The sequence below is a fragment of the Ruditapes philippinarum genome, unplaced genomic scaffold, assembly GCF_026571515.1.
Source record: "Ruditapes philippinarum isolate M1 unplaced genomic scaffold, ASM2657151v2 ctg715_1_1_1_1, whole genome shotgun sequence".
Lineage (NCBI taxonomy): Eukaryota > Metazoa > Mollusca > Bivalvia > Venerida > Veneridae > Ruditapes > Ruditapes philippinarum.
This window is the reverse complement of record NW_026863024.1, coordinates 49,697-77,482: the sequence shown is the minus strand read 5'-3', so window position 1 is coordinate 77,482 and position 27,786 is coordinate 49,697. Positions and strand designations below refer to the sequence as shown.

The following is a 27,786-nucleotide window of genomic DNA, read 5'->3' as shown; positions in this document are numbered from 1 at the left end:
TTCTTCGGGCTGATGTCTGTCAAAGCTTTCCAAGTTATTTAGCAGTTATTGCGCGTAGGATACTTGAATATGCCCAAATGTCACCAAGAGCAGTTTTGCATGTTGAAGGAAATGTATTTTTTGACTGTAAAAATGAAACAAAAACTTAGTGACGATATTTTGTGATTGATAATTTGAATGAATTGAAAGTTCTTTTTATTACCTTTGAAATTTCAGTTTTTATCAATTTCAGCTTTGCTTTTCACTAAACAGCCCTGTAAATGTCAGAATTGTCAACAATAGTAAAATTGAGGTACTGCATGGGGAAAATCTTAAAAAGTAGTCTCATCATTGAAAAGTGTGAAATTATATCTTGATAATTTTCACTGTCAAATTATCAAATATAATTTTCGAGGATAAATCAGTAATCCACTGAAAAGCATAAAATAAATTACTAAATACATATCCATAGCAGTAAGTTACACTGAATGTTAAATAATTTCTGATAAAGATAACTAAATTAAGGTCAGAAATTATTCAACGTTGAAGAATAACATGTTTGAAAAACATGTTTTGTCGGAAACTCAAAAGAGCTCCTCTGAGGTTAATAAACATAAAACCATAAATTTTGAGCTTTTTACACGGATCAAGAGAAGCAAATAAAACGAAATATTGTTTAAAGAATAATGAATAAATTTACTCAGATTAAATCTGAAATCGATAGATATTCTAAGCCAAATGTAAGTAATGCTTTTCATTTTTGGTTTCTTTTGCACTTAAAAAAAATATATTTTGGGAAAAAACGGGATGAGGGAGTGAAATGATCTAAAAAATGCACACAAAAATTATTTCCAGTCCCGTTATGTAAAAAACTTCAGTGGAGTTCCTTTAATCAAATCAGTGCATTTTTTAAGGGGAAATTCTGCAAAATAAGGAAAAAAGATCATAAATGACTTTCGCAATCCAAGTTATTAACCGGGTTATTGTAATGCCGAAGTCGGCGGGCGGGCTTTTGGTTTCCGCTCAATAACTTTAGTTTGCTTTGGCCTCTTCACACTAAACCTGGTGTGTAGGTAGTTTATATTAAGAGGCAGCTTCGGAGTTCTACCCAGGTGTCTGTGATCAAGGTCAAGGTCAATGTTACTTAAAATAGAAATTCAGTTTCCGCTCAATAACATTAGTTTGCTTTAGCCTATTGACACCAAACTTAGTGTATGGTTAGCTTATATCAAGAGAGGCAGCTTGGGATTGCTAACCAGTTGTCTGTGATGAAGGTCAAGGCAACTGTTACTAAAATAGAAATTCAGTTTCCGCTCAATAACTTAAGTTTGCTTTGGCATATTGACACAAACCTTGGTGTGTTGGTAGCTTGTATCAAGAGGCAGCTTGGGATCTTTATCCAAGTGTCTGTGCTTAATGTCAAGGTCACTGTTACTAAAAATAGAAATTCATTTTCAGCTGAATAACTTTGGTATTTTGACACCAATCTTGGTGTATGGGTAGCTTATATCAAGAGGCAACTTTGGATTGCTACCCAGGGGTTTGTTATCAAACTCAATGTCACTGTTAATAAAAAAAGAAATTCAGTTTCAGCTCAATAACTTGAGTTTGCTTTTGCCTATTGACACCAAATTTGGTGTATGTGAAGCTTATATCAAAAGACAGCTTTGGATTGCTACCCAGATGTCAGTGGTCAAGGTCACTGTTACTAACAATAGAAATTCAGTTTCCGCTCAATAACTTGAGTTTGCTTTGGCCTATTGACACGAAACTTGATGTATGGGTAGCTTTATCAAGAGGCGGATTTGGATTGCTACCCAGGTGTCTGTGGTCAAGGTTAATGTATTCAGTTTTCACTTAATAACTTGATTTTGCTTTGACCTTTAGACACCAAACTTGCTGTGTGGCAGCTTTGGATTGCAACTTAGATATCTTGGAGCAACATCAAGGTCATTTACTTACAATACAATTTTCAGCTTCTACACAATAACTTCAGTGCACTTTGACCTATTGAGTGCCGTCACATCAAAACTTGGTCGTTGAAAACCTGGGTTTCGTCGCATTGCTGCGCTTTTTGTTTTGAAATAATGGTCATACTTAAATGATTAAAAGGCCCAATACGCCTGTAAAATCTTATAATTTTTGTTTCTATTTTCTTTTTCATGTCCTATCACAATTTCCAAAATACCGCTCATTGCCTGAATAACTAAACTATCTTTTATTGTTCATGCTTTTTGGTAATTAATACAATTATTGTTTAGTATTGTTTATGTATGGAAGTAAAACACTTTGTTTAGATTTAAGTGATGTTATACTTATTTCGTCATTGTCAAGATGAGCTAAATTAACTATATATTTCGAAAATTTGACTGTTAACATGGTCATTGACATACAGTTGTTATTGGACAATGTTTAGGATAAAATACAAATTTGCCTCGAATATAAAAAGGACTACCCACTCCTTTTATGAATTGACCGTATCAGATAATTTCCGATGGATTTTATGGAAATTCCTTTTGGTCATGTGAGTTATTTATCGGTCGTGCGAAGTAAATTATAAAATTGAGAGGAATGATGTAAAAAAGGTAAAAAATATTTTTACCCTCGCCTGTTCACTCACTTTATACCTTTGGACGGGCATAATGTCATTTAAACCATAAATATCATATTTTGTAAAAAAAATCGAATTGCGTTGCGTTATAAATTGAAAGGTATTTGGTCACACTTGAACAATCTATCAATATGTGTGTATATTTGAGGTTATTTATACTCGCCACCGGTTGTTAATATTGGCGAGTCATACAGTAGAATATTAGTCATTTAGAATTTTTGAAGGATATGCAAGATACAAATACAGTAAGATGCCCAAAGTCCAGAAATTTCACCTGGTTATTAAGTGTTAAGTGTTTAAGCGCTCTACGTGGACCTCGATTTAAAGTCTCATCCGAAAGACTGATAAGTACTTTAAATTGGCCAGACCGGGAATCGAACCCCCAATGTCGAGATTACAAGTGTCGCGTTCTTACCGATTGAGCTATGCAAGCTGGCTGCACATTCTATCAAACCGTCATATTCAGTAATTTAAGTATGACATTGATTTTTTAAATGACCTAAACTCAATACAGCATAAAATTCTGAGAGTGGATCCCCCTATTTTAAATACCTGGCTATGCATTTGTTCAATATGTAATGCTGCCCCATTGTCAGAATGTAAACAATTCATGTGTTTTTCTTGTAAGTCATATTTGTCCCAGCAAAAGGTACAGGCCAAGCCCCGAAAATCAAATGTAGTTCCCGAAATGATCCGTAACTGAATTAATGTATGTGTAAATAACTGATGTAATTTATAATTTATTTGGTAAATTTCATTTTATATATATGTGTGTGCCACGCAGTCAGATCATGTCAGATCTCGCTTCTTTCAGTAATTTAAAAGTTTTCTATGTGTCTTGTCAGATCAATGTGTTGCCTAAAGTTTCACAAACTAAGCTTCTGATCTGGAAAGTGAGTTTCCACTTTGAGTCATAAGAATCATTTCTGTTTCAAAAATACCTGCAGGTAAGGAAAAGGACAACAAACAGACCAACTTTAATCTGAGTAACGAATCAAAAGAGTCAAATAAATCGAAAACAAGTAGTGAACATACAGTTGACAAAACGAACGAAATGACCATGCATGAACATGCAGATAAAGAAGCGGACAATGTAAGTACACTTGGAAACAATAACGATAAAAAACAACAACTGTTCAAGCAAACGTGCAAAAGCTTCAAGCGAGCACGCAAAAAGAAATACATTTAGTTATCAAGAAATGTGGAAACAAATGAAGACTTGTTTCAGGATGCCAAAATCCCGGACAGGTTGACGACACTATTAAACTTTAACGATGCAAAAACACTCATTGATTTGAGCAATGAATAAAGTGCAAAGCTTGTCTTGAATTATAGTTTTTTAATGAAAGTAAAGTAAAAAGAAATAAAAACAATTCAAGACATTCTCATGATTATGATGCATTTTAAAATGATTGTCTATTCCTTCCGAAACTATACTTACGGTAGAACGCGACACTTTGCGAACTTTAGAGTAGCGTCTTGAAAATTGGCATGCAAAAAATTGACCATATTTCTGATTGGATTTCGTTGATTTTATTTCAATAGTTTCAGCCAATTTTGTTCACATGACGTCAAAGTTGACCATCAAAGCCCGTTTTTGAACATGACGTCGTTGCGTATCCTTGGCAACTGTTCCGGGTATTTCAACGCCATTGGCGCACAAAATATCTTAAATCCTACAGCATTCGACGGAAATTATTTTTTCCTTTAAGCAGATATAAAATTTATTGTTTTACGCCGAAAATTGTTTGAGTAATGGAAAGAAAATTGTCAATTTTGTGTAAAATTTGACGTTCAGTTTAGCCGCAATTTTGGGCTTTAAAGCGGTTTATTAAAAAATTCCTGAAATAAATTTTTGATTTTTTTCTTTAAACGTCCTTTAAAATGTATACTTAGTCAAATAACTAAAAACATTAGGGGGTAACCGACTCAATTTTTTCGGTACACGTGATTTTATTTCCCCCACCCCTTTGGATAAAAGTCACGCTATCACGGGGCGTTTGGTTTTTTGATGTTATTAAAACGATCGCCCTGTGTCAAAATCCCGCTTTTTACGGCATTTTACGCTACTATGACCACTGCGGATACAATAAAGGGTACGGAATTCCGTATATTATAGATAGACAGGTAAAAATAAGTGAAATTTGATGTACGGGACCGTATATCATGCAATATGTATATGACTTATATACCGTGATCCGTGCACTCGTAATATGCGGGAAATTTGAATGAAGTTCGTATTTACTAAAATACGTATTTTTTTTAATTACACGATCAGATATTACCAAAATATGTTTTTTTTTTATTCTTGTAAATACAGATTTTGTATATAAGACAGTGAATAAAGATGTACTTCAGAATTACCCACTTTCTACAAGAGGAAAGAAATAATAGTCTGATCTGACATTTGTCAGAATAACATTAAATAGTAAAACTTTGAGTAAATTGTAATATTTCTCGGTTTTATTAACATATCAGTTGCATACTGATTAAATAGTTAGTGAAACATCGGCAGATCCTCTATAGTGCCCGTAGCATGTACAGACAAAAAATGACGATATATATTGAAATATCTTTATTTTGTAAAAAGATTTACAACGCAACACTCCTTTGCGCAGTATCTAGCTCAGGGCCGCCGGTTCGCTAAAATCCGCAGACGTGTATTTACAGCGTTTCATTATATTTCATGTTTAAAGTACTGTTTCTAAATTTTCCTGTTCAAAATAAATTCTACCATAAATTTGCCTATACAGTGAATAATGAATATTTGCAAAGGCCGAATTGATAGTAATGTTTTTAATACAGCTTTTATGGTGAATCCTCAATTAATCGTTATTTTTAACATTATGATAATTATTCTAAAATGATAAGCAAAACGAGAGAATATGTATTACAGATACTTGTAGAATCGAACGTGCTACTTCTGTAATCCAACACCCACTGAGCTAACGTTTAAAGCATGACTGTTTGCTTCACACTAATATAATTGATGTTAAGTTTCATTTATGAACCGTATATTTTAATTTGTCAATATTTCGCCAATTCTGTAAAATTGTTGCAATAGTTTTTGATTATAAGTGAAATTCAAATTCTGGTTTTTAATAGGTGAAATAAAATACATATCACTCACAGTATATCACTCATAGTGTGGGTAATGCAAAATGTATAGATTTGCAGAATTTCTTATGGACTACGTATTTATTTATGATTGAATTTCCGTAAATTTCTAAATTTACATAAAAATATATAATTGCTTTTTGTTCCTTAAGGCATATTTCTCGATTCAGGTTTATTAATCTTATTGTATTACAATATCAAAAAGGAACACCGCAAATGATTACTCTCAGCTGTATTTATTTTTGTTTGCGCAGCGTACGCGTTGCCGTTGAACGCCTGACGTCATTTTCTTTACATGCGTCTGTTTTCAATTCCTTATGAAGTTATTAATCATGCTTAAAAACAAGAAATAAAATCGTTTGTTTTTCGTACAATTTTAAGAATTTGCAATGGAACATTGTTGTTGTTGTTTTATATGTATTAGTAAAACTCTAGAACAATTCTCCTGATAAGCTGAACATTATTGCCGCACTTTGAAGTCTGAAACGTATCTGCATACGTCGAATTTCGTTACAAAATTACTCAAGGGGTGGGGGAAATAAAATCACGTGTACCGAAAAAATTGAGTCGGTGACCCCCTAATTTTTTTAGTAATTTTGACTAAGTATACATTTTAAAGAACGTTTAAAGAAAAAAATCAAAATTTATTTCAGGAATTTTTTAATAAGCCGATTTAAAGCCCAAAATTGCGACTAAACTGAACGTCAAATTTTACACAAAATTGACAATTTTCTTTCCATTTCTCAAACAATTTTCGGCGTAAACCAATAAATTTATATCTGCTTAAAGGAAAAATAATTTCCGTCGAATGCTGTAGGATTTAAGATATTTTGTCCGCCAATGGCGTTGAAATACCCGGAACAGTTGCCAAGGATACGCAACGACGTCATGTTCAAAAACGGGCTTTGATGGTCAACTTTGACGTTATGTGTACAAAAATTGGCTGAAACTATTGAAATAAAATCAACGAAATCCAATCAGGAATATGGTCAATTTTTTGCATGCCAATTTTCAAGACGCTACTCGAAAGTTCGCGTTCTACCTTAAGTTGCGGGTATTGTCCTATATTTTCAACAGCAAGTGTATGTATCTCCAACATACGGAATGCCGTTAGGGCCATCGCCTATGAATGTGTTGATCTAAAACGCGATAGTCGATAGTACGATGGTGAAAACGCGAAATCACGAAACTACGATGGTGAAAACGCGAAAGCACGATGATGAAAACGCGACAGTACGATGATGAAAACGCGACAGTACGATGATGAAAACGCGACAGTACGATACTACGATGATGAAAACGCGATAAACTATCGTGTTTTCACCATCGTACTGTCGCGTTTTCACCATCGTAGTTTCGTGATTTCGCGTTTTCATCATCGCACTGTCGAGTATCGCGTTTCAAATCAAACCGTTCATAGGCGATGGCCCTAACGGCATTCCGGAATGCCGTTAGGGCCATCACCTATGAATGTGTTAATCTAAACCGCGATAGTCGATAGTACGATGGTGAAAACACGAAATAAGAAACTACGATGATGAAAACGCGATAATACGATGATGAAAACGCGATAGTACGATGATAAAATGCGATAGTACGATGATGAAAACACGACAGTACGATGGTGAAAAAGCGATAATGCGATGGTGAAAACGCGACAGTACGATGGTGGAAACGCGATAGTATGATGGTGAAAACGCGATAGTACGATGGTGAAAACCCGATAGTACGATGATGAAAACATGGCAGTACGATGATGAAAACGCGAAATCACGAAACAACGATGGTGAAAACGCGACAGTACGATGGTGAAAACACGATATTTTATAGCGTTTTCATCATCGTTGTATCGTACTGTCGCGTTTTCATCATCGTACTTTCGCGATTTCATCATCGTGCTTTCGCGTTTTCACCATCGTAGTTTTGTGATTTCGAGTTTTCACCATCGTACTATCGACTATCGCGTTTCAGATCAACATATTCATAGGCAATGGCCCTAACGGCATTCCGTACCAACATGTCCAAGTAATATTATCCAGCAAAGAGTTATAGATATTACTGAAATCGGCTGTTGATTTAATTCATGCTAATATCATACTGTTATGTGTATTTGATACACTGAAATTGATATTAACAAAATATGTTTGTGACCTTAATTAAATGAAAAGTAAAGAGTATTCTTAACAAAAATACGTATAATACTGATTTTCTTTTACTGCAGAGTCACATAAAGGCTTTGTTGGCCAATGAAAAATTGAGTGAAAGTATTTTAGGTAAGTAAATACTTCCTTTTTTATTTTGAGCCTGTAAATATCAAAGTATGATAAGTTTATCTTTAGGCTGTATGCTGTTTGTTTTCGACTTGAATGTCGGCCAATAAGCAGGTTTTTAGTAATTTTGTCGCAGATATTGCCTGAAATGTTAATTTAAGAAAGTTCTTTGCCGGAGATTTAAATCTAAATAAGGCTTTATTTGCCAACAGAAGATATACATGCATTTCCCGGTCCTAATACGGTGACTTTTTTCGAGCACCTAACACTGCAACAGCAATTTAGCATTGAATGTGTGTATTTACAATGCCAATCCCCCAGTTCAAAAAAGTTTCCACAAAATGCACAGATTAATTCATCTGTTACCTACTTTTAGCCTAAATTTATCATGGTCGAGTACATTTAAAGATATTTTTTGTTCGTAGTAATAATTCGTATTTAATTACACATTTGTTGACAGTCATTCAGATAGAAGAGTGGTATGGAAAATCATATTGTTACGAAAACGACGAAAACAAATTAAGATATCATAAAATGAAGTTACTTTTAATGGCCATAACGTTATTCGGCTGGATTGATTAAAGAGTTCTAGCAGCCGGAAACAAGTCGAGATAGGTGTGTGTTGTATATGGGCTTTCATTTAAGTTGTAAACAAATGAACTAAAAGCAAGTAATGCTGACATAATTATAAAATAAACATGTTGAAATAAAAATGTTTATTTAGGGAAAAGACGAATTTTGCCCAATTTGAATGTCGAAGAGCAATCCCTGCATCATTTTCTATTCCGCCGTAATTGTGTGTTTTTTTACGTTTTTCAAATTGAAAATCAGTGAAAACAAAATTCTAAATCCTGTATGTTTTTACTTTTTATGCCCCACCATGAAATGGCTAGAGAATATAGTGTAACTCTGTTCCGTGATTCTGTCATTCCGTCGTCAACAATTTCCGTTCATTATATTGGCAACAGTTGCACACATTCAATATAATATGATAAACAAGATCAACAAGGAAAGGCGGCGTTCTATATGGATATATCATAGGAAAACGGAGGTTTTGTTTGAATTTGGTTATCGTTCGATGATTTTGTGAAGAGTAACGTCCCTTTAACTTAAAACACGATTTTTTTATTTTCCGTTCATTATCTACCAAACAGTAGTACGAATTCATCTCGAATTTAACTAATGGTTATGTCAAAGATATGCCAAAGTAAGGTTTGAATTTGGTCATGGTTTGATGATTTTTGACATTGTTATCCTTCTTTAACTTTGAAAAAAGAAGAAATTTTCAATTTCCGTTCATTATCTCCCCAACAGCTGTACACATTTAACTGGATATGTCAATAAATATGCAGGTCAAGTCCGAATTCGGTCATGATTTAATAATATTTGCAAGAGTGATGCCCCTGAAACTTTGAATTAATTAAGGAATTTTCAGTTTACGTTAATTATCCTCCCAACAGTTGTACGAATTCAGCTCAAATTTAACATATGGATATGTCAAAGAAATGCCCAGGTCAAAATATGATAAACAAGATCAACAAGGAAAGGCGGCGTTCAATGAACTCATTCCCCACACGACCAGTGGCAAGGAGCCCAGGAGGAACCTAAACAAAAACAGAACAGGGCGCAAAGGAGAGCACGGACAGACTTATCACCAAAATGACACATAAGACGAAACAACAGCAAGCGACAATGAAATCAAAATCAAAGAAAACAATTAAATGAGTCATTAACAGGCCCACAAAGTAAAAGGGGAAGGGGAAAGGAAATTAGGGGAAGGGGATAGGAAATTCGAGGAAGGGGGAAGGGGCGAAGTAAAGAAATAAAACTAGGGGCAAAAGTGAAGATACTTATCGAAGACGAGAAAACAACAAGGGGCACAAACCAAAGTGTCACTAAGACAGTATGAAACAATAAGATATACATCTGAGGAACACAGAGGGGTGCCGCTTAGGAACGGTCAGCAGCATAAGTACTGCTGGGGAGTTTAAACCAGTTAATGGTGCACCAAACCTAACTCTTAGCTCCACCATGTTCCTATTAACAACACAGTGTAAATAAAATGAATCCTCGCCAAGTAAAATTCTAACAGTTGTTACAATTATAAAAGGTGAAATAAGTAAAACAAAAACTGATCATGTATAAACATAAAAGTAAACCCAATGACCATTACAAAGTACATAATGTCTTAATGAAAGACATAGCAACAAGAAAATCACCTACAAAGGCCCGACGAAGCAAACCAGAAGACGAACATTAAGGCTAATCAGGCCTAAATGGCTTTAAGAACTGTCCATCAAAGAGTCTCCCAATTGGTCCATCAGATGTAATCTGAATAGGAAAGCGTAGTGTTCAACTGTAAAATACTTGAAATAGTAGGGTCATAACCTCTTTTAATAAAACGTTTAATTATTTTAGTAAAAACAGCAGAAAAATTACCTTGACCCAAAATCTTACAAAGTTTGTAAAACACATTGCCATACAAACCAGACTGGCTAATCACTTGTCACAGAAGTATTTTTAAATCACTATTTATTTAGAAATTAATTAAATCAAAATTACGATTGAAAAATTTTGTAAAATATTTCCGTATTATATGTGCCGTGTGTAAAAAGTCTCTCCGTACATCTAATCAATGATGTTATATTTTCGATCCTTGAAGATCGTTCAGCACGACATTATTGTTGTGTATACATTTTAGATGGTATTTTTAGTTTCTTGTATTTGGCCTTTTTTTTTAACTCGGGGTGGTTCCAGTATTCCTACTTGAATACTGTATAATCACCCTTAGGATATGTTGCCTGCTTTTTCAATTTGTCTTTTGACGTCTTGTCTGTGATATGCAGGCTTCATAACCTAAGATCCCCTTTCAAAATTCCATTTTATTTAGTTCCGCCCATTGTTTTCTCTTTTAGGGCACATGCATTCTTTTACTTGGGGAACATACGCCGCTTTTCATGGAATGACATTACTGTGTCACATTGAAGGTTCCATGATAACCGTCGTATGAACACATCTGCGGATGTTTCAAATGTCAAAATTTCACCATTTTTCATATTTAAAATATGAATTCTGCTTAAGCCGATGCTATTGGGCGAGGACGGTATATTGCACTTTCCAGTACCGTCCATGAACAGGCTTATCAAACCGAGCCTGTAACATTTTACAATTTTGCCGTGTTGGGCTTTCTTTAGGGATTCTGTTTTTATCTATTTTATGATAGCGGTAGCCCTGTTTTAGAAGCTTGCTGGTAATGAAAATATTCCGCTCGTTGAAATCTCCACGTTGCTACACGCTCTAGCGAATCTAATTAATTGAGAAACATATACCCCGTAAGAATACGTGTGCCAAAAAAAGAGAAAACAATGGGCGGAACTAAGAAAAATGGAATTTAGAAAGGGGGTCTGAGGTTAAAAAATCTCGAAACAAAGTGATCTCTCGGAAGCATTAATCACAACGAAATTACATAACAATTGCAGACTCGGTTTGATTGAGTCTGTACATGAGGGATAATGAATGAGTGCAACATCCCTCACGCCCCCTAGCACCTTCCCCCTAGGAAGCCTACATATCACAGATATAACGGATATTTTTACAAACTATGTTTCCCTTTTTCTGCTTATTTGCAATTCTGAAAATATGAACTGTTTACAAGAAAAAAAACTGTAACACTAGGTACAGAACGACTTCACTCTATTGTTCTATAGCACATATGACGTCATGCATAGGATATGCGTTTTTATGGAGTCGTAAAAGTTGTATGAACAATGTGTACTTTTAACTAAGCTCTTTGAAATATTTTTTGTGTTGAGCTAAAGTGTAGGTTAGGATCATGTTCTATGCAAGATAAATTAGGCAGACATTTACATCACTAAAGATGTGTCTCAACGTAATATTTGGTTAAAGTTCTTGCAAAGTCATTTTGGGGTATTTCGTATCGAAATTGCATGCATACTGATGAGGGTAATGATCTACGTGGCATAGCATTCTTCGCTTAAAAAAACAAGAATATTTTTAAAAATAGGGTATTTTTACAAACTATGTTTACTTTTTTCTGCTTTGTTTTGTTCGATGGTTCTACAACAGAAGTGGCGATGGCTCAGATTTAAACAGATCAACAAAATGTGAAAGAGCCACTGTTTAGTAGGCGTGCATATGCAATATCCAATTTTCAAAAGGTTAACACTGAATAGTTTCAGGGTCTTGAACTTTGTAAAGAAATTGTTTGTGTTAACATTGAATCGTTTAAGGGCTGAACAAAATGGTTTGTACAAACAAATTCCAAACAAATTTGGAACTAAATATGCGGGGGAGGGGGCATTCGTGGTGTTACGACACATTTCTAAATGTTTAATCATATTCTCCTCGTTTAAAAGTTTCTGTGTCATTTAATAGTTTATATTGTACTAAAACGTTTTTCAGCGTCATACTCTTTAATGTAACGTTCGTGTCACGTGTTTGCCATTGAGTGCCTGATAATAAGTATGAAGTAATGATATGTACTATTGTCCAGTAATATACCCTCTGATACCGTGTAAATAAATTTTACAAGAATGGATATCAGTTACATTAAAACATCAGTAAGAATGCATTCATGAAAACACATTTATCAAAAGTTAAATTGTTGGTGAAACAACATAATATTCCAACCTGACACACAATGTACCAGACGAAATTGATATTGATAGCAGTAAATGTATACCTTAAAATGATTAAATACGCGTTAAAACATCAGTTAGGTTGTTTTCATGGAAAAGCCATTTGCTTGATGAGTGCTCTTTTTTATCTTTGCCACACAGTGTTTATTACTCATGTCATATAACATGATGCAACATTTTTGGATTAGCTAATATAAATTTTTATTTTCAGGTACCCCTGAATTACAAATTGACTGGACAAATGTTTTCATACAGTTATCAAGATCGTTACCTGCAACACGCTGGAAATTATTTGCATTTCATTTACTCAGTAAGCCTGTATAAATTAGACATATCTAAAAACCCACTTCAGGATAGTCTGACACTTAAGTAATCTGTGTAAATCATTTTTATGAAACAATGAAATATTATATTTTTCTCATCCTATCATTTAATTGCTTTGTAGTCAAAAAGTTTTCTGTTATCTAGAGATAGGCAAAATAATAGAAATTTTATAGGGTATAGTAATATCTTCCTTTATAGTGTTCAGACATATAATAAAACACACATTGGTTAAGGTGTCTGCCTCTCAACCCAGAGATCATGGGTTCAAGCCCTACTCGGGTCACGACCATGTTTCTTCATATGACACCAGTTATGGTTGATTCCAGGAATCGGGCTCGAAAGTGATTAAAATAAGTTGCAAGAGTTTGTTTTGCAATCGAGCTTAAAGCTGCATTAAATAAATATGTTAAAATATTTTTGCCGTCGGCCTAAAAACCAAGCATTCTACAGTTCCATTAACCTTTTTAACAGTATCGTTGTAAATCTCATCAAATATTGTTCATAAATTAGGATTTGAAATGGAAAACCCCACGGTAACACTAAAGTTCGTATACGGATTTTAACAATCAAATGAAGACTATAATCAGCACGTGTATGCGCTACGTCACGGTGTTATAGTTGCTATCCGAACACAGCAAATATAAGATTTTCTTGTGCAAACACACTTTTACCGTTTAAGCTTCACGGCGCACTAGGCCTGTGGTTCACCAAAGATAATCATCTCATGAAAAGATTAAATTTGTATGAAAATATCCGTTACAATGCAGAAATATACCGTTAAAATAGGACTGCTACTTATAGTCATGTTTGTTATTTTAATATTGATGTATGGATGATCTGAAGGCGGAGTTTCTCATGCAAACAGAAATTGTACTTCCGAATTCGCCACAATGAGGTTGCACATTTTTATGCTCAGTAAACTCATTTTTGTTGTCTGGACACCAAAATTAGATCTGGAGTCGATATGAAACCCAATTTATTAATGAAATGTCGCTATTTCTTTTTTTATGAAATTTATTTAATGTAACTTTAAATAAACATGTTTAAACCGAAATATAATAAATGCTTTAATATTATTACATTCGTCTGTAGGCAATTGTCAGGAGATGGTTAGAAGCGTTTATTATACAGTTAATGAAATTGAGCGAGAAGCAAAGAATCAGCATACAGAAGGTGGGGTCATTCACGCTTACATTAAAGTATTCATGAAATGGCTTGACAATGTGGGCAGGACAAATGCAACCTTTGGACATATTAAAGATGCTGTTTCTGCGACTATAGAGGCTAAAAAAGCTTCAGACCTAGTTCTTTCTATCGAAAGGTTTGATTTGTTTTGCTAAATATATAAGTTTTATCAGAATAAATGTAAAAATATGTGTATCAGATTACAAGAAAATTATGGTTAACACATTTATTAGGTAGGAATTAGTATTATTTTGAATTATATCGATTTATATTCAATGGGTTTTTGTTTTAAAAGACATTTATAATATTCATTTATCCTGTCACTTGTATCAATTTCGGCCCGATATAAGGTGCCGTATATTTTTACTGACGTACGGCACTTGATCACGTGGTATGCATTTTGCCGGACTAGTTTTCAAGAAAAAAACAGGATTATTATTATAATGTTGGACTTTGTATTTTGTTGTTACATTTGTTTTCGCCTCAGAGTTTCCAATAGAAACGTACTTTACAGGCCGTTCCAGTGGTATGAAAAAAACTGTCGTTAAATCTTCTGTATGTAGAATAACGAATTTTGGAAACGTTGATGCCAATAACGTTGCGACATTAAAATAGCGTACTTAATTTGATTGTTTTGCACGTGCTGTTTGGCGCTACATTGTGACGTCACGTAAACAATACTTTAAACGTCTGTACAGCGTTAACGACTTTTGGTGTTCGAATTCATTTTCTTAGTTAGACCATTTTCTTTCATTCTAGATAGTTTTCACAACAAAATTCGACAAAAAATTGTTTTTATTTATCACATTTTTCAAACAAAATGGCGCCCTCAATGTGAAAATACACAGGGAGATAATAAGAACGGCGAGTGCATTGTTGTAGTATAATGCACGCTTCGGTCCTTCTTCGTTTATATAGAAACATTTCCGATAGTGTGATAAAAGGTAGTTTGCCTAATAAAATTCTTTAAAAAACGGTGACAGGATAAATAGAATAATAGATTGGTGCCGTGGATGGAGAAAGTTTATCTGGCTCTGCTCCGGAATTTATTGGGTTCGCCTTCGGCTTACCCAATAAATTCCTCCGCCTCGTCAGAAAAACTTTCTCCATCCACGGCACCAACCTATTATTCTCTATGTCTGTGGCGACCTTAGTATATAGATATCACACCAAATAGAGACCCATTTCAGCCTTGGCATTGGTTTGACTTACATTGCCTTGTACAGTGACCATCAGTGAAATATAATGTTACTTTTATTGTACCAAACAAATTAAAAGTCAAGAAAGATGTAAAACATAATAATTTATAACTTAAACTCGGCACCGGCATCATACCTTTTACCGTTTAGAAATATCACCAGGCAAAGTAATGTCGCATTTTGAGATGATGTATTTTTAGACTATATTATCTTATAAGGCATAGCAATATATTAAATTAATCACGTGTGGTTTTATTATATGTGAAATTCAACAAAGCTAACCAATTTAGTAATGAAGCTTTACGAACGTAAAGTTTTATTTGCCACATAATGAAAATATGTTTACAGAAAAAAACTGTTAAACTAGATTCAGAACGGCTTCCCGCTATTGTGATATATAGCACATATGACGTCATGCCAAAGATATACGAAGTCGTAAAGTTGAATGAACAATTTTATGAATTTATGTGCTTTTAACAGAGAATTTTGTTGAAACTTGCAATTGCTTGAAAGGATAATAAGCAATCGACAATCGACATTCAATGTTTAGCTAGGCGATCAACATTAAGCTAAACATTCGATATTTGTAAGTAAAAAGCGAATGTCGAGCTAGACAAAGGACATACAGCTTATCATTTGACATAAAGAATGGTGATCTAGACGATTGACTATCAGTGGCATGGAATATAACCAACGATGAGCTATTTGTACGCCGTATAACTATAAATAAAACGTTAATATGCGTTATTGTACGATTAATATCGGCGAAGCAAAAGAACGGTAGCCAGAACATTTTTCTCACAAATTTAATTAAAAGCAAAAACTATTATGGAAATATATATTAGAAGAGCTAGAATATAATGTCCTAGCAGTCGAATGAGCTATTTCTTTTCTAATTTAAAATATATATCTGTCTTTTTTCCTATGCGAAGTGGTCATCCCATAAATTTGCACAAATTAGCTTTCCTGCATAATTTAAACAACCTTGCGTTACGGGATATACGTACACGGTAATTATGTAATGCTAATCTTAAATGCACGTGTTTCTAGACTTCACATACATGTATTTTCTTTTGTATAGATAACAATAGAACAAAAACAGGTCGGTATATATTTGCACAGCTGTTAAGCGCTCGGAAAGAGATTTGCTAGACCGCTTTTAACAAAAGAACTGGTAGGCAAAATTTGCATTAATTCTTAATGCACAGGGTCAGGGTGTCAACGTATAGCGCTGCGATACTCCTTTGAGCGAGGTAAAATCATGTGATACGGAATAATGGCCCATGAAAGCGAAAACAAAAGTGGGTATGAGCATGTTTTTTCTTCAAATATTTGTTTTCCATTGTAATTTCGTGAAGAATAGCATTGTGCATGCTAATCAGAACTTTCAATTGTGCATGACCATCAAAATGAAATACTCAATTTTATAGTATTGAAGAAGTTATTGAGGTATTTGTTGCTGCAAATTCAACCGTCAACCTGATATGCACATGCAAACGAATACTGTATCAGTAGTTTTTAAACGATATATTCGATTAGTTTAAGTCCCAATATATTAATTTGTGATAACAAAACGATATACAACAGTAGTTTTCATTATCTATCCGAAAATATATACAAATTTCCAGTTTTCTTACTGTAGGCCTAACATTTGGTCCGATAAACCATCTGAACGCACACATTTTGGTGTGTTTTTCTGTAGCGACGGGGACTTCCTCATTACAGTACATTCTTCTTCAATATTGATGAAATATCAAGTTTTGTGTTTGTATGTTAATCACAGTGTCAATTAAAACAACACACACACTATGATATTGTTAATTTTAATATTCTTTTCTCACAAAGGTTAAATATTAAAATTAGATAAGTTATTGCACAGAAACTTGAAATTCTATCAAATATTCAATGGTGGCGATAATATTCGTTTTGTTTATTCCATTCATTCAGAAACGGTTTATAATTTAATATATCTTTTTCTATTATTAATTACATATTTAGGTTATCAGAAAAAAATAACTTTAATTAAAAAAGCAACATATAAGAAGTGGATCTTCTATTGTATTACATGCACTGGTCGGAAAAAACGCCCCCTACTGTTCTTATGTTCATTCAATACCTTGAGAAGTACATGTAATAAATTGTTTTGTTGTTGTTTTTTTCCCAATGACACTTGAAATTGTATGAAAAAAATACTGGTTTGATTTCCTGCTATGGGTTGGATGTGTCATATATTTTTTTAAGAAAATAAAAATGAACATTGACAAAAGCCTATTAGATGACCCCTTTTTGTTAAATGTCATTTTAGGTCAAAGATTAAAGCCATTGTGGCACTTTCATTATACAGGCTTGAAAGTAGTTCTACTTTTGCCTACTAATGGAAAAATAAATCACAAACAAGATACAGTACAAAAAACAAGACTCTTATTGTTGAAAAGGGCGACACATTTTTGGAATGAAGATACAGTAGCTATGAACGTTGTTAAAAATTGAAAGATGAAAAGAAATATAGTTATCTAATATCTTAGAGTAAACGTTACTTTTTCCAACTCCTAATTATCACGGGTAGATATCTGATTATTAAAATTTAGTTCTTGAAAATAGAAACACTGATATAGATGAAACGGTAGATCTCTTACTATAATCATAGGAAAACAGCGTACAGTTATTTTATGGCACCAAAATCCAGCGTACACTTAAATGTTTTGACCAATAGGCGTCTATGTATATCGGAGCACAAAAGTTTTTGCTATGCAACTCAATTATGATTACCCTTATAGAATAAAATGAATTTAACTATATTAATTAAAGCTTGCTTTAAGCGATTTTATTCACTGATACAAACTATTTGCCGTCAGTTTACATTGAATTTCAATAACTTTTTCTAAATTATGAATTCAAGCCTCTTTAATGTTGATAAAATGCGTGTCGGTCATTTCTTTACATCTTCAATACAAAATATGCAATTGTAATCCAAGATTTATTAAAAAATTAATAAAATACACTCCCTCTGACGTGTGTTTACACGAATAAATCTGCCATTAGTCCGTATCGCATGATTTCACCTCGCTTAAAGGAGTATCGCACCGCTATACTCTTGACTCCCTGAGTTCCAGTGATTTTATTCAATTTTGTCAACATAACCTGATAACATAATCATTTCCAGTATTGTGCTGCATTGGGTTTAATAATTGGAATATAAAAATAAATCTCAGTTTGGGTTATTATTCAATGTAATACTTCTTGTAATTATCAAGTGACTTAGATCCTTTTTACTAAGACTTATTCAATATTAAGAACTTTTTAATGCAAAAAAAAATGAATTGTTTAAAGTTTCCATAAATATTTAAGTATTATTGCTTGTGAATGTAGTTTATTGAAAATTTACATTTACACTTAAGGGAGTTAAAATAATTATCTATAGAGTAAAGGGTTAAAATAATTTCAAAACGATTGTTCAGGTACAAATTGAACAATTAACAAGACATTTTGAATTTCCAATGTTGAGCAAGATAATCGATATTCAGCTTTACATTCGATATTCGTGAGATAACGTTGTATTTCCAGAATGAATGTTTAGCTAGACTTTAAATAGTATCAATGATGAGTTAAACAATCGAGAACTAGCTCAACATTCGATATTTCTAGTTTTAAATGCATGCATAACTTAAAAAGAATGTTAATCTAGAAAATCAACAATTCGCTAGACATACAAAACTACAAATCTTGAACTAGTCAATCAACATTCAGCTCAGTATTTTGTATGCGTTTATTAACAACGTTATTCCAAAACGAATGTTTATATAGAAGATAAACAATCAGCTTTAAAATCAAAATTAGAGAATCGATTACAATTCATCATTATTATGACATTATTTAGCATTAATTTTAATATCATTTCAAAACGAATGTTAAGCTAAACAATCAGCAAACAGCTTAACATACAACATTTCCAACGTTGAGCTAGACAAACAACATTCATTTCAGCATTCGATATTCGTCAGTATTTAAAATTTCCAATGTTGAGCTAAACAGTCAATATCTGGATGAACATTTGATATTCGTGAGTAAGTAAACACTGAAGTTTCCAAACGAATGTTGAGCTAGAAAATCAGCAATTAGCTGTTAGACATTCAAAATCACAAATTTTTAGCGAGACATTCGACATTCAGCTCATCGCTTGACATTTGTTTGTTAACAATGTTATTCCAAACCGAATGATGAGCTAGACAATCAACAATCAGAAAGATATTCACAACTACCAATCTTAAGCTAGACAATCGACAATTGCTCAATATTCGATATTTTTAGTTTCAAATGTAATTTCAAAACGAGGTAGACAATAACCAGCTTGACATTGAAAATTACACCTGTTGACCTGAACAATCGACTTTCTGCTCAGCATTCGATATCATTTTGTTTTTAATATAAATTCAAAACGAGTGCTGAGCTACACAATCAACAGTCAGCTAGACAAGTGTAGAGCCTTGATGTTTGGTATGTTACATGATCTAGTGGTCCTCTACAAAGATTGTTCAAATTATGTCCTTAGGGTCAAAAGGGGCCGCGCCAGGGGGTTCATCAGTTTTATATAAAGTTATATAGGGAAACATTAATTTTTTTCAGAATCCACAAGGTGTAGAGCCTTGATATTTGGAGTGTAACATGATCAAGAAGTCCTCTAAAAGGATTTTCAAATTATGCCCCTAGGGTAAAAAGGAACCCGCCAGGGGGCTTATCGGATTAATATAGAGTAATATAGGAAAATTTAAAATCTTCTTGTTAAAATGTACAATGCTGAAAGTCTTGATGTGGTATGTAGCATCATCAAATGGTCCTTTACAAAGATTCTTCAAATTATGCCCCTTGAGTCAAAAGCGGCTCCTCCAGGAAGTCATCAATTTTACTTTGAGTTATATAGGCCTAGAGCTTTAATATTTGGTATATTGCAACATCTTGTGGTCATTTATGGAAAGCCATGACTGTCTGATATTGTTCTTTTTCAATTTATTTAACCATTTGGATAATATATAAGTTAACTTCGACTATATATGACTTGAAAACACCTTCTTATTTAAGCGGAATCCATTATATTAATCCACAGTTACAATATATGAAACCATACCGTCAGTGTATGAAACCAAGTTAGCAATATATAAGTTGATTTTCTCAATATATTATTCCAATTCTTCAATATATTGTACCAAAATAGCCGTGTATGGAACCAGATATCCTTATATGAAATCGAATTATCAATATATAAATTAATTTTACAATATATGAAACCATTTTATAAATGTATGGAGCCGAAATATCAATATATAACTTGATTACCACATTATATGAGAGAGCAACTTTTTATAAATCTATATGTAGTTTTGGTTTTCAACCATACCTTAAAATAATTAATGTTAATAAATATAGAAAAGCATTATGTAGATTGAGAGGATCCTCACATCGATTAAATATAGAATGTGGCCGATGGAATAGAACTGTGAGAGAAAATAGACTTTGCATATCATGTAATTAATTCGAAGACGAATTTCATTTCCTTTTTGAGTGTAACATGTATGACACAATTAGAGATAAATATATAAATAGATACTACAGAGTTCGACCAAGCATGTTTAAAACGATAGAATTGTTTTCATCAGAAAATGTTAAAGTAATAAGAAATTTATCTGTATATGTATATAAAGCATTTGAGATAAGAAGATGTAGATATAATATTTAAGTACGTAAGTACGTACTGACATGTTAGAAAATAGTTTATACAAATAATACCAAAAATAAGAAGATGCAAAATAATGTTTCATATTTAGTTTATATTTTATATCAATCTTGATAAACATTTAAGATTCAATTATTAACAAAAACAAATATTTTTAAAACAGTCACACTTTCAGAAAGAGTCTCAGACATATTCTTTTGTATTAGATATTTTGAAATGTAAGGGAAGTAATTACGAAACAAAAGCATTTAAATTTTGTAAGAGTAGTATATCCTGTTTCTTGCATCTTACTATTTTCACATATATTCTTGTTTATTTATTGACAGATTTATTGTTGACCAATGCCAATATTAATACAAAAGTGTATATACCAAAATGTCACTGTGAGCTATAATGGCTTTGTCAATTGTGTATTGTGAGATTTATGAAAGAATAAAGCTTCTTCTTCTATGATACAAGATCTTCAATATATGGATCCAAGTAAGTCATGTATGGAACCAGATGCCCTTATATGAAAGAAACCGAATTATCAATATATTAAACCAATTTTACATATATAAAACCAGTTTATCAATGTATGTAACGAAGTAGCAATAAATAAGTTGATTTTCACATTATATGATACCAGTTCTTCAATATATGATACCAAAGTAGCAATATATGGAACCAAAATGTCATTATATTGACGGGATTTTTTTAAAGGCTGTTCTATCCTTGCACCGGTATTACAGTTTCGCGCCAATATTCCTTGTTGACTGTCAAGAGACCAGCGTGCTTCACTGATTGCATACTGCACATTTTCCAAGTAAGGAAATATTTGAATTTAACGTCACATTCACTTAAAATGGGCTTGGCAGGCAAAACTTATTAGTTATATATGTACGAGTTGTATGTAATAATTTAAGCTACTGAGTCATACTGACCATTAACAAAAACATATTTAAAATATAAGTTCATCTCGACCTTTACCTTTGATCAAAAATGGGCATGGCCAATAGGACACATCAAGGTTAATTTACTCGCAAAGTTTAAAAATAACCAGTCAAATAATAATTGATTTCATGAAAAAATGTGTATGCATTGTAATAACAAAACCCAGTGACCTCGGCCTTTGACTTGTTGACTTGAAAATAGGCTATTTTGGTTCCATATAATGAAAATTGCTATCATAGAATGTAACAACAACTTATATACTGCTACTTTGGTTCCATACATTAATAAAATGGTTTCATATATTGTAAAAATGACATAATATATTGATAATTTGGTTTTATATCAGGACATCTGGTTCCATATATGGCTACTTTGGTACCATATATTGAAGAACTGGTATCATATAAAGTGATAATCAAGTCATATATTGCTACTTTGGTTCCATACATTGATACATTGGTTTCATATATTGTAAAAATGAATTATTATATAGATAATTCGGTTTAATATCAGGACATCTGGTTCCATATATAGCTACTTTGGTACCATATATTGAAGAATTGGTATCATATAATGTAATAACCAACTTATATATTTCTACTTTGGTTTCATTAATTGATACATTGGTTCCATATATTGAAAAATGAATTAATATATTGATAATTCGGTTTAATATCAGGATATCTGGTTCCATATATGGCTATTTTGGTACCATATATTGAATAGTTGGTATCATATAAAGTGATAATCAACTTATATATTTCTACCTTGGTTCCATACATTGATAGTTGGTTACATATATTAAAAAATGAATTAATATATTGATAATTCGGTTTCATATAAGGATAACTGATTCCATACATGGCTACTTTGGTACCATATATTGAAGAATTGGAATCATATATTGAGAAAATCAACTTATATATTGCTTACTCGGATTCATACACTGACGGTATGTTTTCATATATTGTAACTGTGGATTAATATAATGGATTCCGGTTAAATAAGAAGGTGTTTTCAATTCATATATAATCGAAGTGAACTTATATATTATCCAAATGGTTACATAAAATGTAAAAGAACAATGTCAGACAGCCATGGCTTTCCATAGTCATTTGTGAAGATTGTTCAAATCATTCTCCTGAGATCAAAAGGGGTCCACCAGGGGCCTCATTAGTTTTATTTAAAGTTATTTATGAAAATATTAAAAATTCTTCTCCTCAAAAATCACAAGATGTCGTGCTTTGATTTCTAGTATGTAAGGTCATCTAGTTGTCCTCTTAAATAAGGAAACACATTTTTAACAACATCTTAACCTTTGATTCAATTTTGAAATAATTTTACACTAAAATTTCCTTGGTGATGGAGTACAAAAAATGTTTAGATTAAGCTGTGCCTTGTTTTCAAATTGTGCTTCTTGTGTGGAAAGGGGCTCCACTGTGACTTTTTAGGTGAGCGATCCGGGGCCCTCTGGACCCTCTTGTTTGATATTATTTTCAAATGCTGAACTAGACAACCAGCAATCAGCTTGATTTTCAAAAATTACCAATTTTGAGCTCATTGATAATTAAGCTACGCAAATATAACATCCTAAAGCTCTACTTAAACTGTCAAATTTTCATTAACGCGATAACCCAAGCGTAACATTTTTTTAAAAGAATATATGACGTCATTCAAAAGTATTCATAGCTGTTCCATATAATTTTGACGGAATCGCAAAAACTGTTCAGTTATGTGATTTTTTAAAATTTAAAATCATCTTGGCAGCGTTTTACTAACGTACTTACGCCTAAGATTTTCGTAAGTTTTAACTTACGTCTGATTTTTTACGCAAAAGCGTTTTACTAAAATGTGCGTAAGTAAGAAGTTTTTAAGTAAAGTTACGCTTAAAATGTGTTGACTTAAAACTTACGTAAGTAAGACTGACATTGTCTATGAATAATAGCATAGTAGGAAAGCGAGATTTTAAGAGACAGATGTGATTGGTAATATACGTATTTTAATGGTGAAATCAGTTCTTGCAAAGGAAAGTCTAAGAAAAGGATAATGTGGCTTTACGGACATGGAGCTAAATATAGATCTGTGTTAAAATTAAATTTAGTAAAAACATATACGAACATGGAAGTCGTCCTATCAGCTATAAGACGAAAGTCTTTTAATTACTTTCTTCTTCTCCAAAAATATATTTGTATCCCATACCGCCCTTGGTCGTGGTTGATATCGACCCAAAGTATTATAAATCAGTTATTAAGTGTTCTATATTATTTTAACTTCACGAGCTTTTGATGCTATATGTAGGTTTATTGAGAATTTTATAAATGACATATCGAGGGTTGCCCGCAAAACTGCAGTAACTTATATGAAATAAAGAAGGACTAACAACAGTCTTGCGGTTAACCCTCGATATAATATTAACTGAAACTGAGTAAATTTCATTTGCTTAATACTGTATCAAGTAAATGAAGACGGAATAGGAGAGGATCTCAAAATGATGATGAATTTTATATGCTCATTGAATTGTATGATTTGCAAATGTACGTACATTAAAATATCTGTTTCAGTTTTTTTATTGCAGATATTCAGATATCACTTCTTCACTAAAATACTTTATAGTTACACTGCAATGATGACTTAAATCGTTAATATCTTTTGCTTGCATGTGGCGTTTTTTGTGTCATCGCATATTTTTCGCATGTTTTAGTGTAAAATCGTTAAAAGGAGTTTTCTTTACTTGATAGGCATAAAATCAATCAATAAAATAGAAATAAATAAATAGAAAAAACAATAATTAAAAAATGTAAGTTACGTGAATAAGCTTAATATTTCATATAAGAATGATAAAAAAATCCACATTTTCACTTGCGGACATAACAGTTTTTTCGCCTCTCAAAAAAACAAACAAACAAAAAACCACCTTTAAATATCTTCCATGATGGATCATATTATGGGGTTTTCCTTTTTACTCTATAAATGTGTTTATTTAAAATCGAGAGAAACCACTATGTGATGGATTGCCGTGTGCACAATATGCACTTCAAATACGAATTACTGAGCAACATTCCTGAGTGTCCGTAGATGACTACAACAAATCAGTTTAGCCTTTTTAAAAAAAAATGTTTTGCGGTCATCAAATATTACCAAAACGCCTCCTTATTTACTTATTTTAAAAACCTTCTTTGAAGAGTTACGCACTATTTTAACGTAAGTTTAAGAAAAAACTTACGAACGTTATTTTTAACACACTAACGATTTACGTAAGTTTAAACGTAAGCGTAAAGTTACGAAAATACTAACGAAAATCTTACGAAATGTTAGTAAAACGGGCCCTTTGAGAATTTCTCAGTCTTGTGCTGTTGACATTCAATGATCTTTCAGTAAATTTAATCATCTTTGGTTGTTCAGATATAACAAACAAAATTGATTATAGTGTTCAGTTATATTATCGTTTATTTTAGGCAAAGTAATTATAAACCATTAAGACAATATGAATCATTTATATGTTTTGGTATTTTATAATCAATTGGGAGTTTTATCTCTTTTTTCTATAAGGAATCCGCCTATGAAAGAAAAAAAACAACGTTATGCTGCTTTACTTCCGAGCAAATTTGAGCCAACATTTAGGAGCAACACTTCATTACAGCAGTTTATGGCATTGCATAATGATGAAGAACCAGGCAACTCTAATTGCGGGAGAGAATTATATGTCAGATCAAGTGAAACAACACGTTTCCAATTACCCCATTGTCAATACTGTTCTTTGTATACTAGAAATGAAATATCCGATCGTCATGAAACGCTCACTTCGGTTCAATCAAACGAATCCTATAGAGAGCAAAATAAAAAACGAAAGAAAGATCAGTCACAAACTCAACAGCCTAAACGGAGTATAACAGAAAAATATATCATTGAAAATGCAAAAGAAAATCTACATTTAGATTTCATGCCAATTCGTCGAAATGACTATGACATGTACATGAATTTTGTTATAGAACTTATAGCAAACGAATGTCAGGTTGCGAAAAAAATAGTATGGTCGGTCACACAAGCAGGGTATTGTGAAGCTCACGAAGTAAATAACAAAGGAAAAGGAACGTTGTTTGTTATTAATGATGAAAGGATTAATCTTTGTCTAAGAAAAGAAACATTTGAAGAATTAACTTTTTATGGTAACATTGCACGGCCAAAACTCCTAAAATATCTGACAGAAAGGAATCCTGAATATGATTCTACCACTTCAGAAAAGTTTATGTTCATAAACTTCAATGGAACACCGTTATTTGAACACATGGAAGTATGTCTTGTTTAAAAATACATATGTGTGTGTGTATGCTTTGAGATAAACAATTCCCACAGTAACTTGCTCAATTATATTAAATGAACTAGTTTTGCAGATTTCTGAAAAAGAATTGCTAATTGTTTCGAATTATCTCACACTAGCTGCCGGTAAAGACCAGATTATCTTGTACGAGCGTAAATGATGATCTTCCAAGTAACCGCTTTCGATTTCCTGATACACCTGTCTGTTACGTTTCTTTTTATTTCATTATTTTTGTTTTGCCTACTTACTTTTCGTACAGAAGCGTATGAATTTACAACTTCATTCATAGCTGCGAAATGTCGTCATCCTAAGCACGTAATTCAGTTATAATATGCGCCGTAATAACTAATTTTACATGAGAAGTGGGTGTTGTGAACAGTTGAAACGCTTGTCTGATATGTAAGAAATAAAATAAGAACAGTTTATTAAATTAAATAGTTGAATTATGGCATTGCTCAATAATGAACCACTTTGAGGTAAATGGATAATTATTATTATATATAATACCACCTTACCTGAAAAAACAGGACTCATTTAAGGAATATGTTGGCAACTTCTTTGTTCAATAAGATGATTTTATTTTTCAAACAAACACTTTGCAAATAAATGTACATTTCAGGATAAAGATGACAAAAGTGAAAGCAACATTGTTGCAAAAGAGAAAGATGCCAAGAAGTATTTCAAAGTTAACAGTCCAACGGGTTTTTCTATGGAAGCAAGTTCATACATGAAGGAATCTGAGGAAAACATAGACGAATACAAACCCAGACGCAAACAAAACTCATCCGACCAGTCTACTTAAAGTGAGCAAACCAATAGATGTTTCAGTCAAACTTGCAAAATTGATACAAAGGAATATAACCCTATAGGAGAAGAAGAGCATCAAAAAGCGCTGCAAATTATGAAAAAGGAATAAGCAACAAAGCAGAGGACGGACAAGAAATAGTAAAAAGTAAGATGAACGATATCAAAAAGAAGAAAATCGATTCTTCAAAGATATGGAAACGGAGTAAGAAAGCATCACAGGATCGTTCTTCCATAAATTCTGTGAATTTCTTAACCCATAATAAATTTCAGATTTCTCAAGCTATTTCATTTCAAGTTTATATTGTTTCCTTCTGTTTCTTTAAAAAAAAACAACAACAAAAAACAACCCGATAATATAACACAAATTTATTTTTTGCAATTTCATTATTTCTGTTACGTACATATATATTGTTACTTTACTTAATGTTAAAGTCTGAAAGACTTAAGGTGTTTCATTCCCGGGTATGTGTTTAACCTAACGTTTATGCAACGTTGAAGTACATATTTTAATGATTATAATACTGTGAGCAAATTCTTTTCCAATTATCGGTACTATTACATTAATTTTAAAGCAGCACGCCTCCAGATTCATGCTAATTTTCATGAAAATTTTGAAAATATATTTGAATGTAAAATACTGTGAAATAACCAAGAGGA

At 32.6% G+C, this 27,786-nt stretch overlaps 1 protein-coding gene across 1 annotated transcript in view; it reads left to right on the top strand.

The window, feature by feature from the left end:
• LOC132720911 (uncharacterized) overlaps window positions 1-27,124 on the top strand; it is a 38,995-nt gene extending 11,871 nt beyond the window's left edge. Inside the window, exons 11-16 of the mRNA XM_060705145.1 lie at window positions 3,538-3,683; window positions 7,929-7,980; window positions 12,847-12,945; window positions 14,052-14,280; window positions 25,554-26,295; window positions 26,942-27,124. Coding sequence (XP_060561128.1) covers window positions 3,538-3,683; window positions 7,929-7,980; window positions 12,847-12,945; window positions 14,052-14,280; window positions 25,554-26,295; window positions 26,942-27,124 — 1,451 coding nt within the window. The remainder of the gene's footprint in view (window positions 1-3,537; window positions 3,684-7,928; window positions 7,981-12,846; window positions 12,946-14,051; window positions 14,281-25,553; window positions 26,296-26,941) is intronic.
• Window positions 27,125-27,786: the final 662 nt, after the last annotated feature.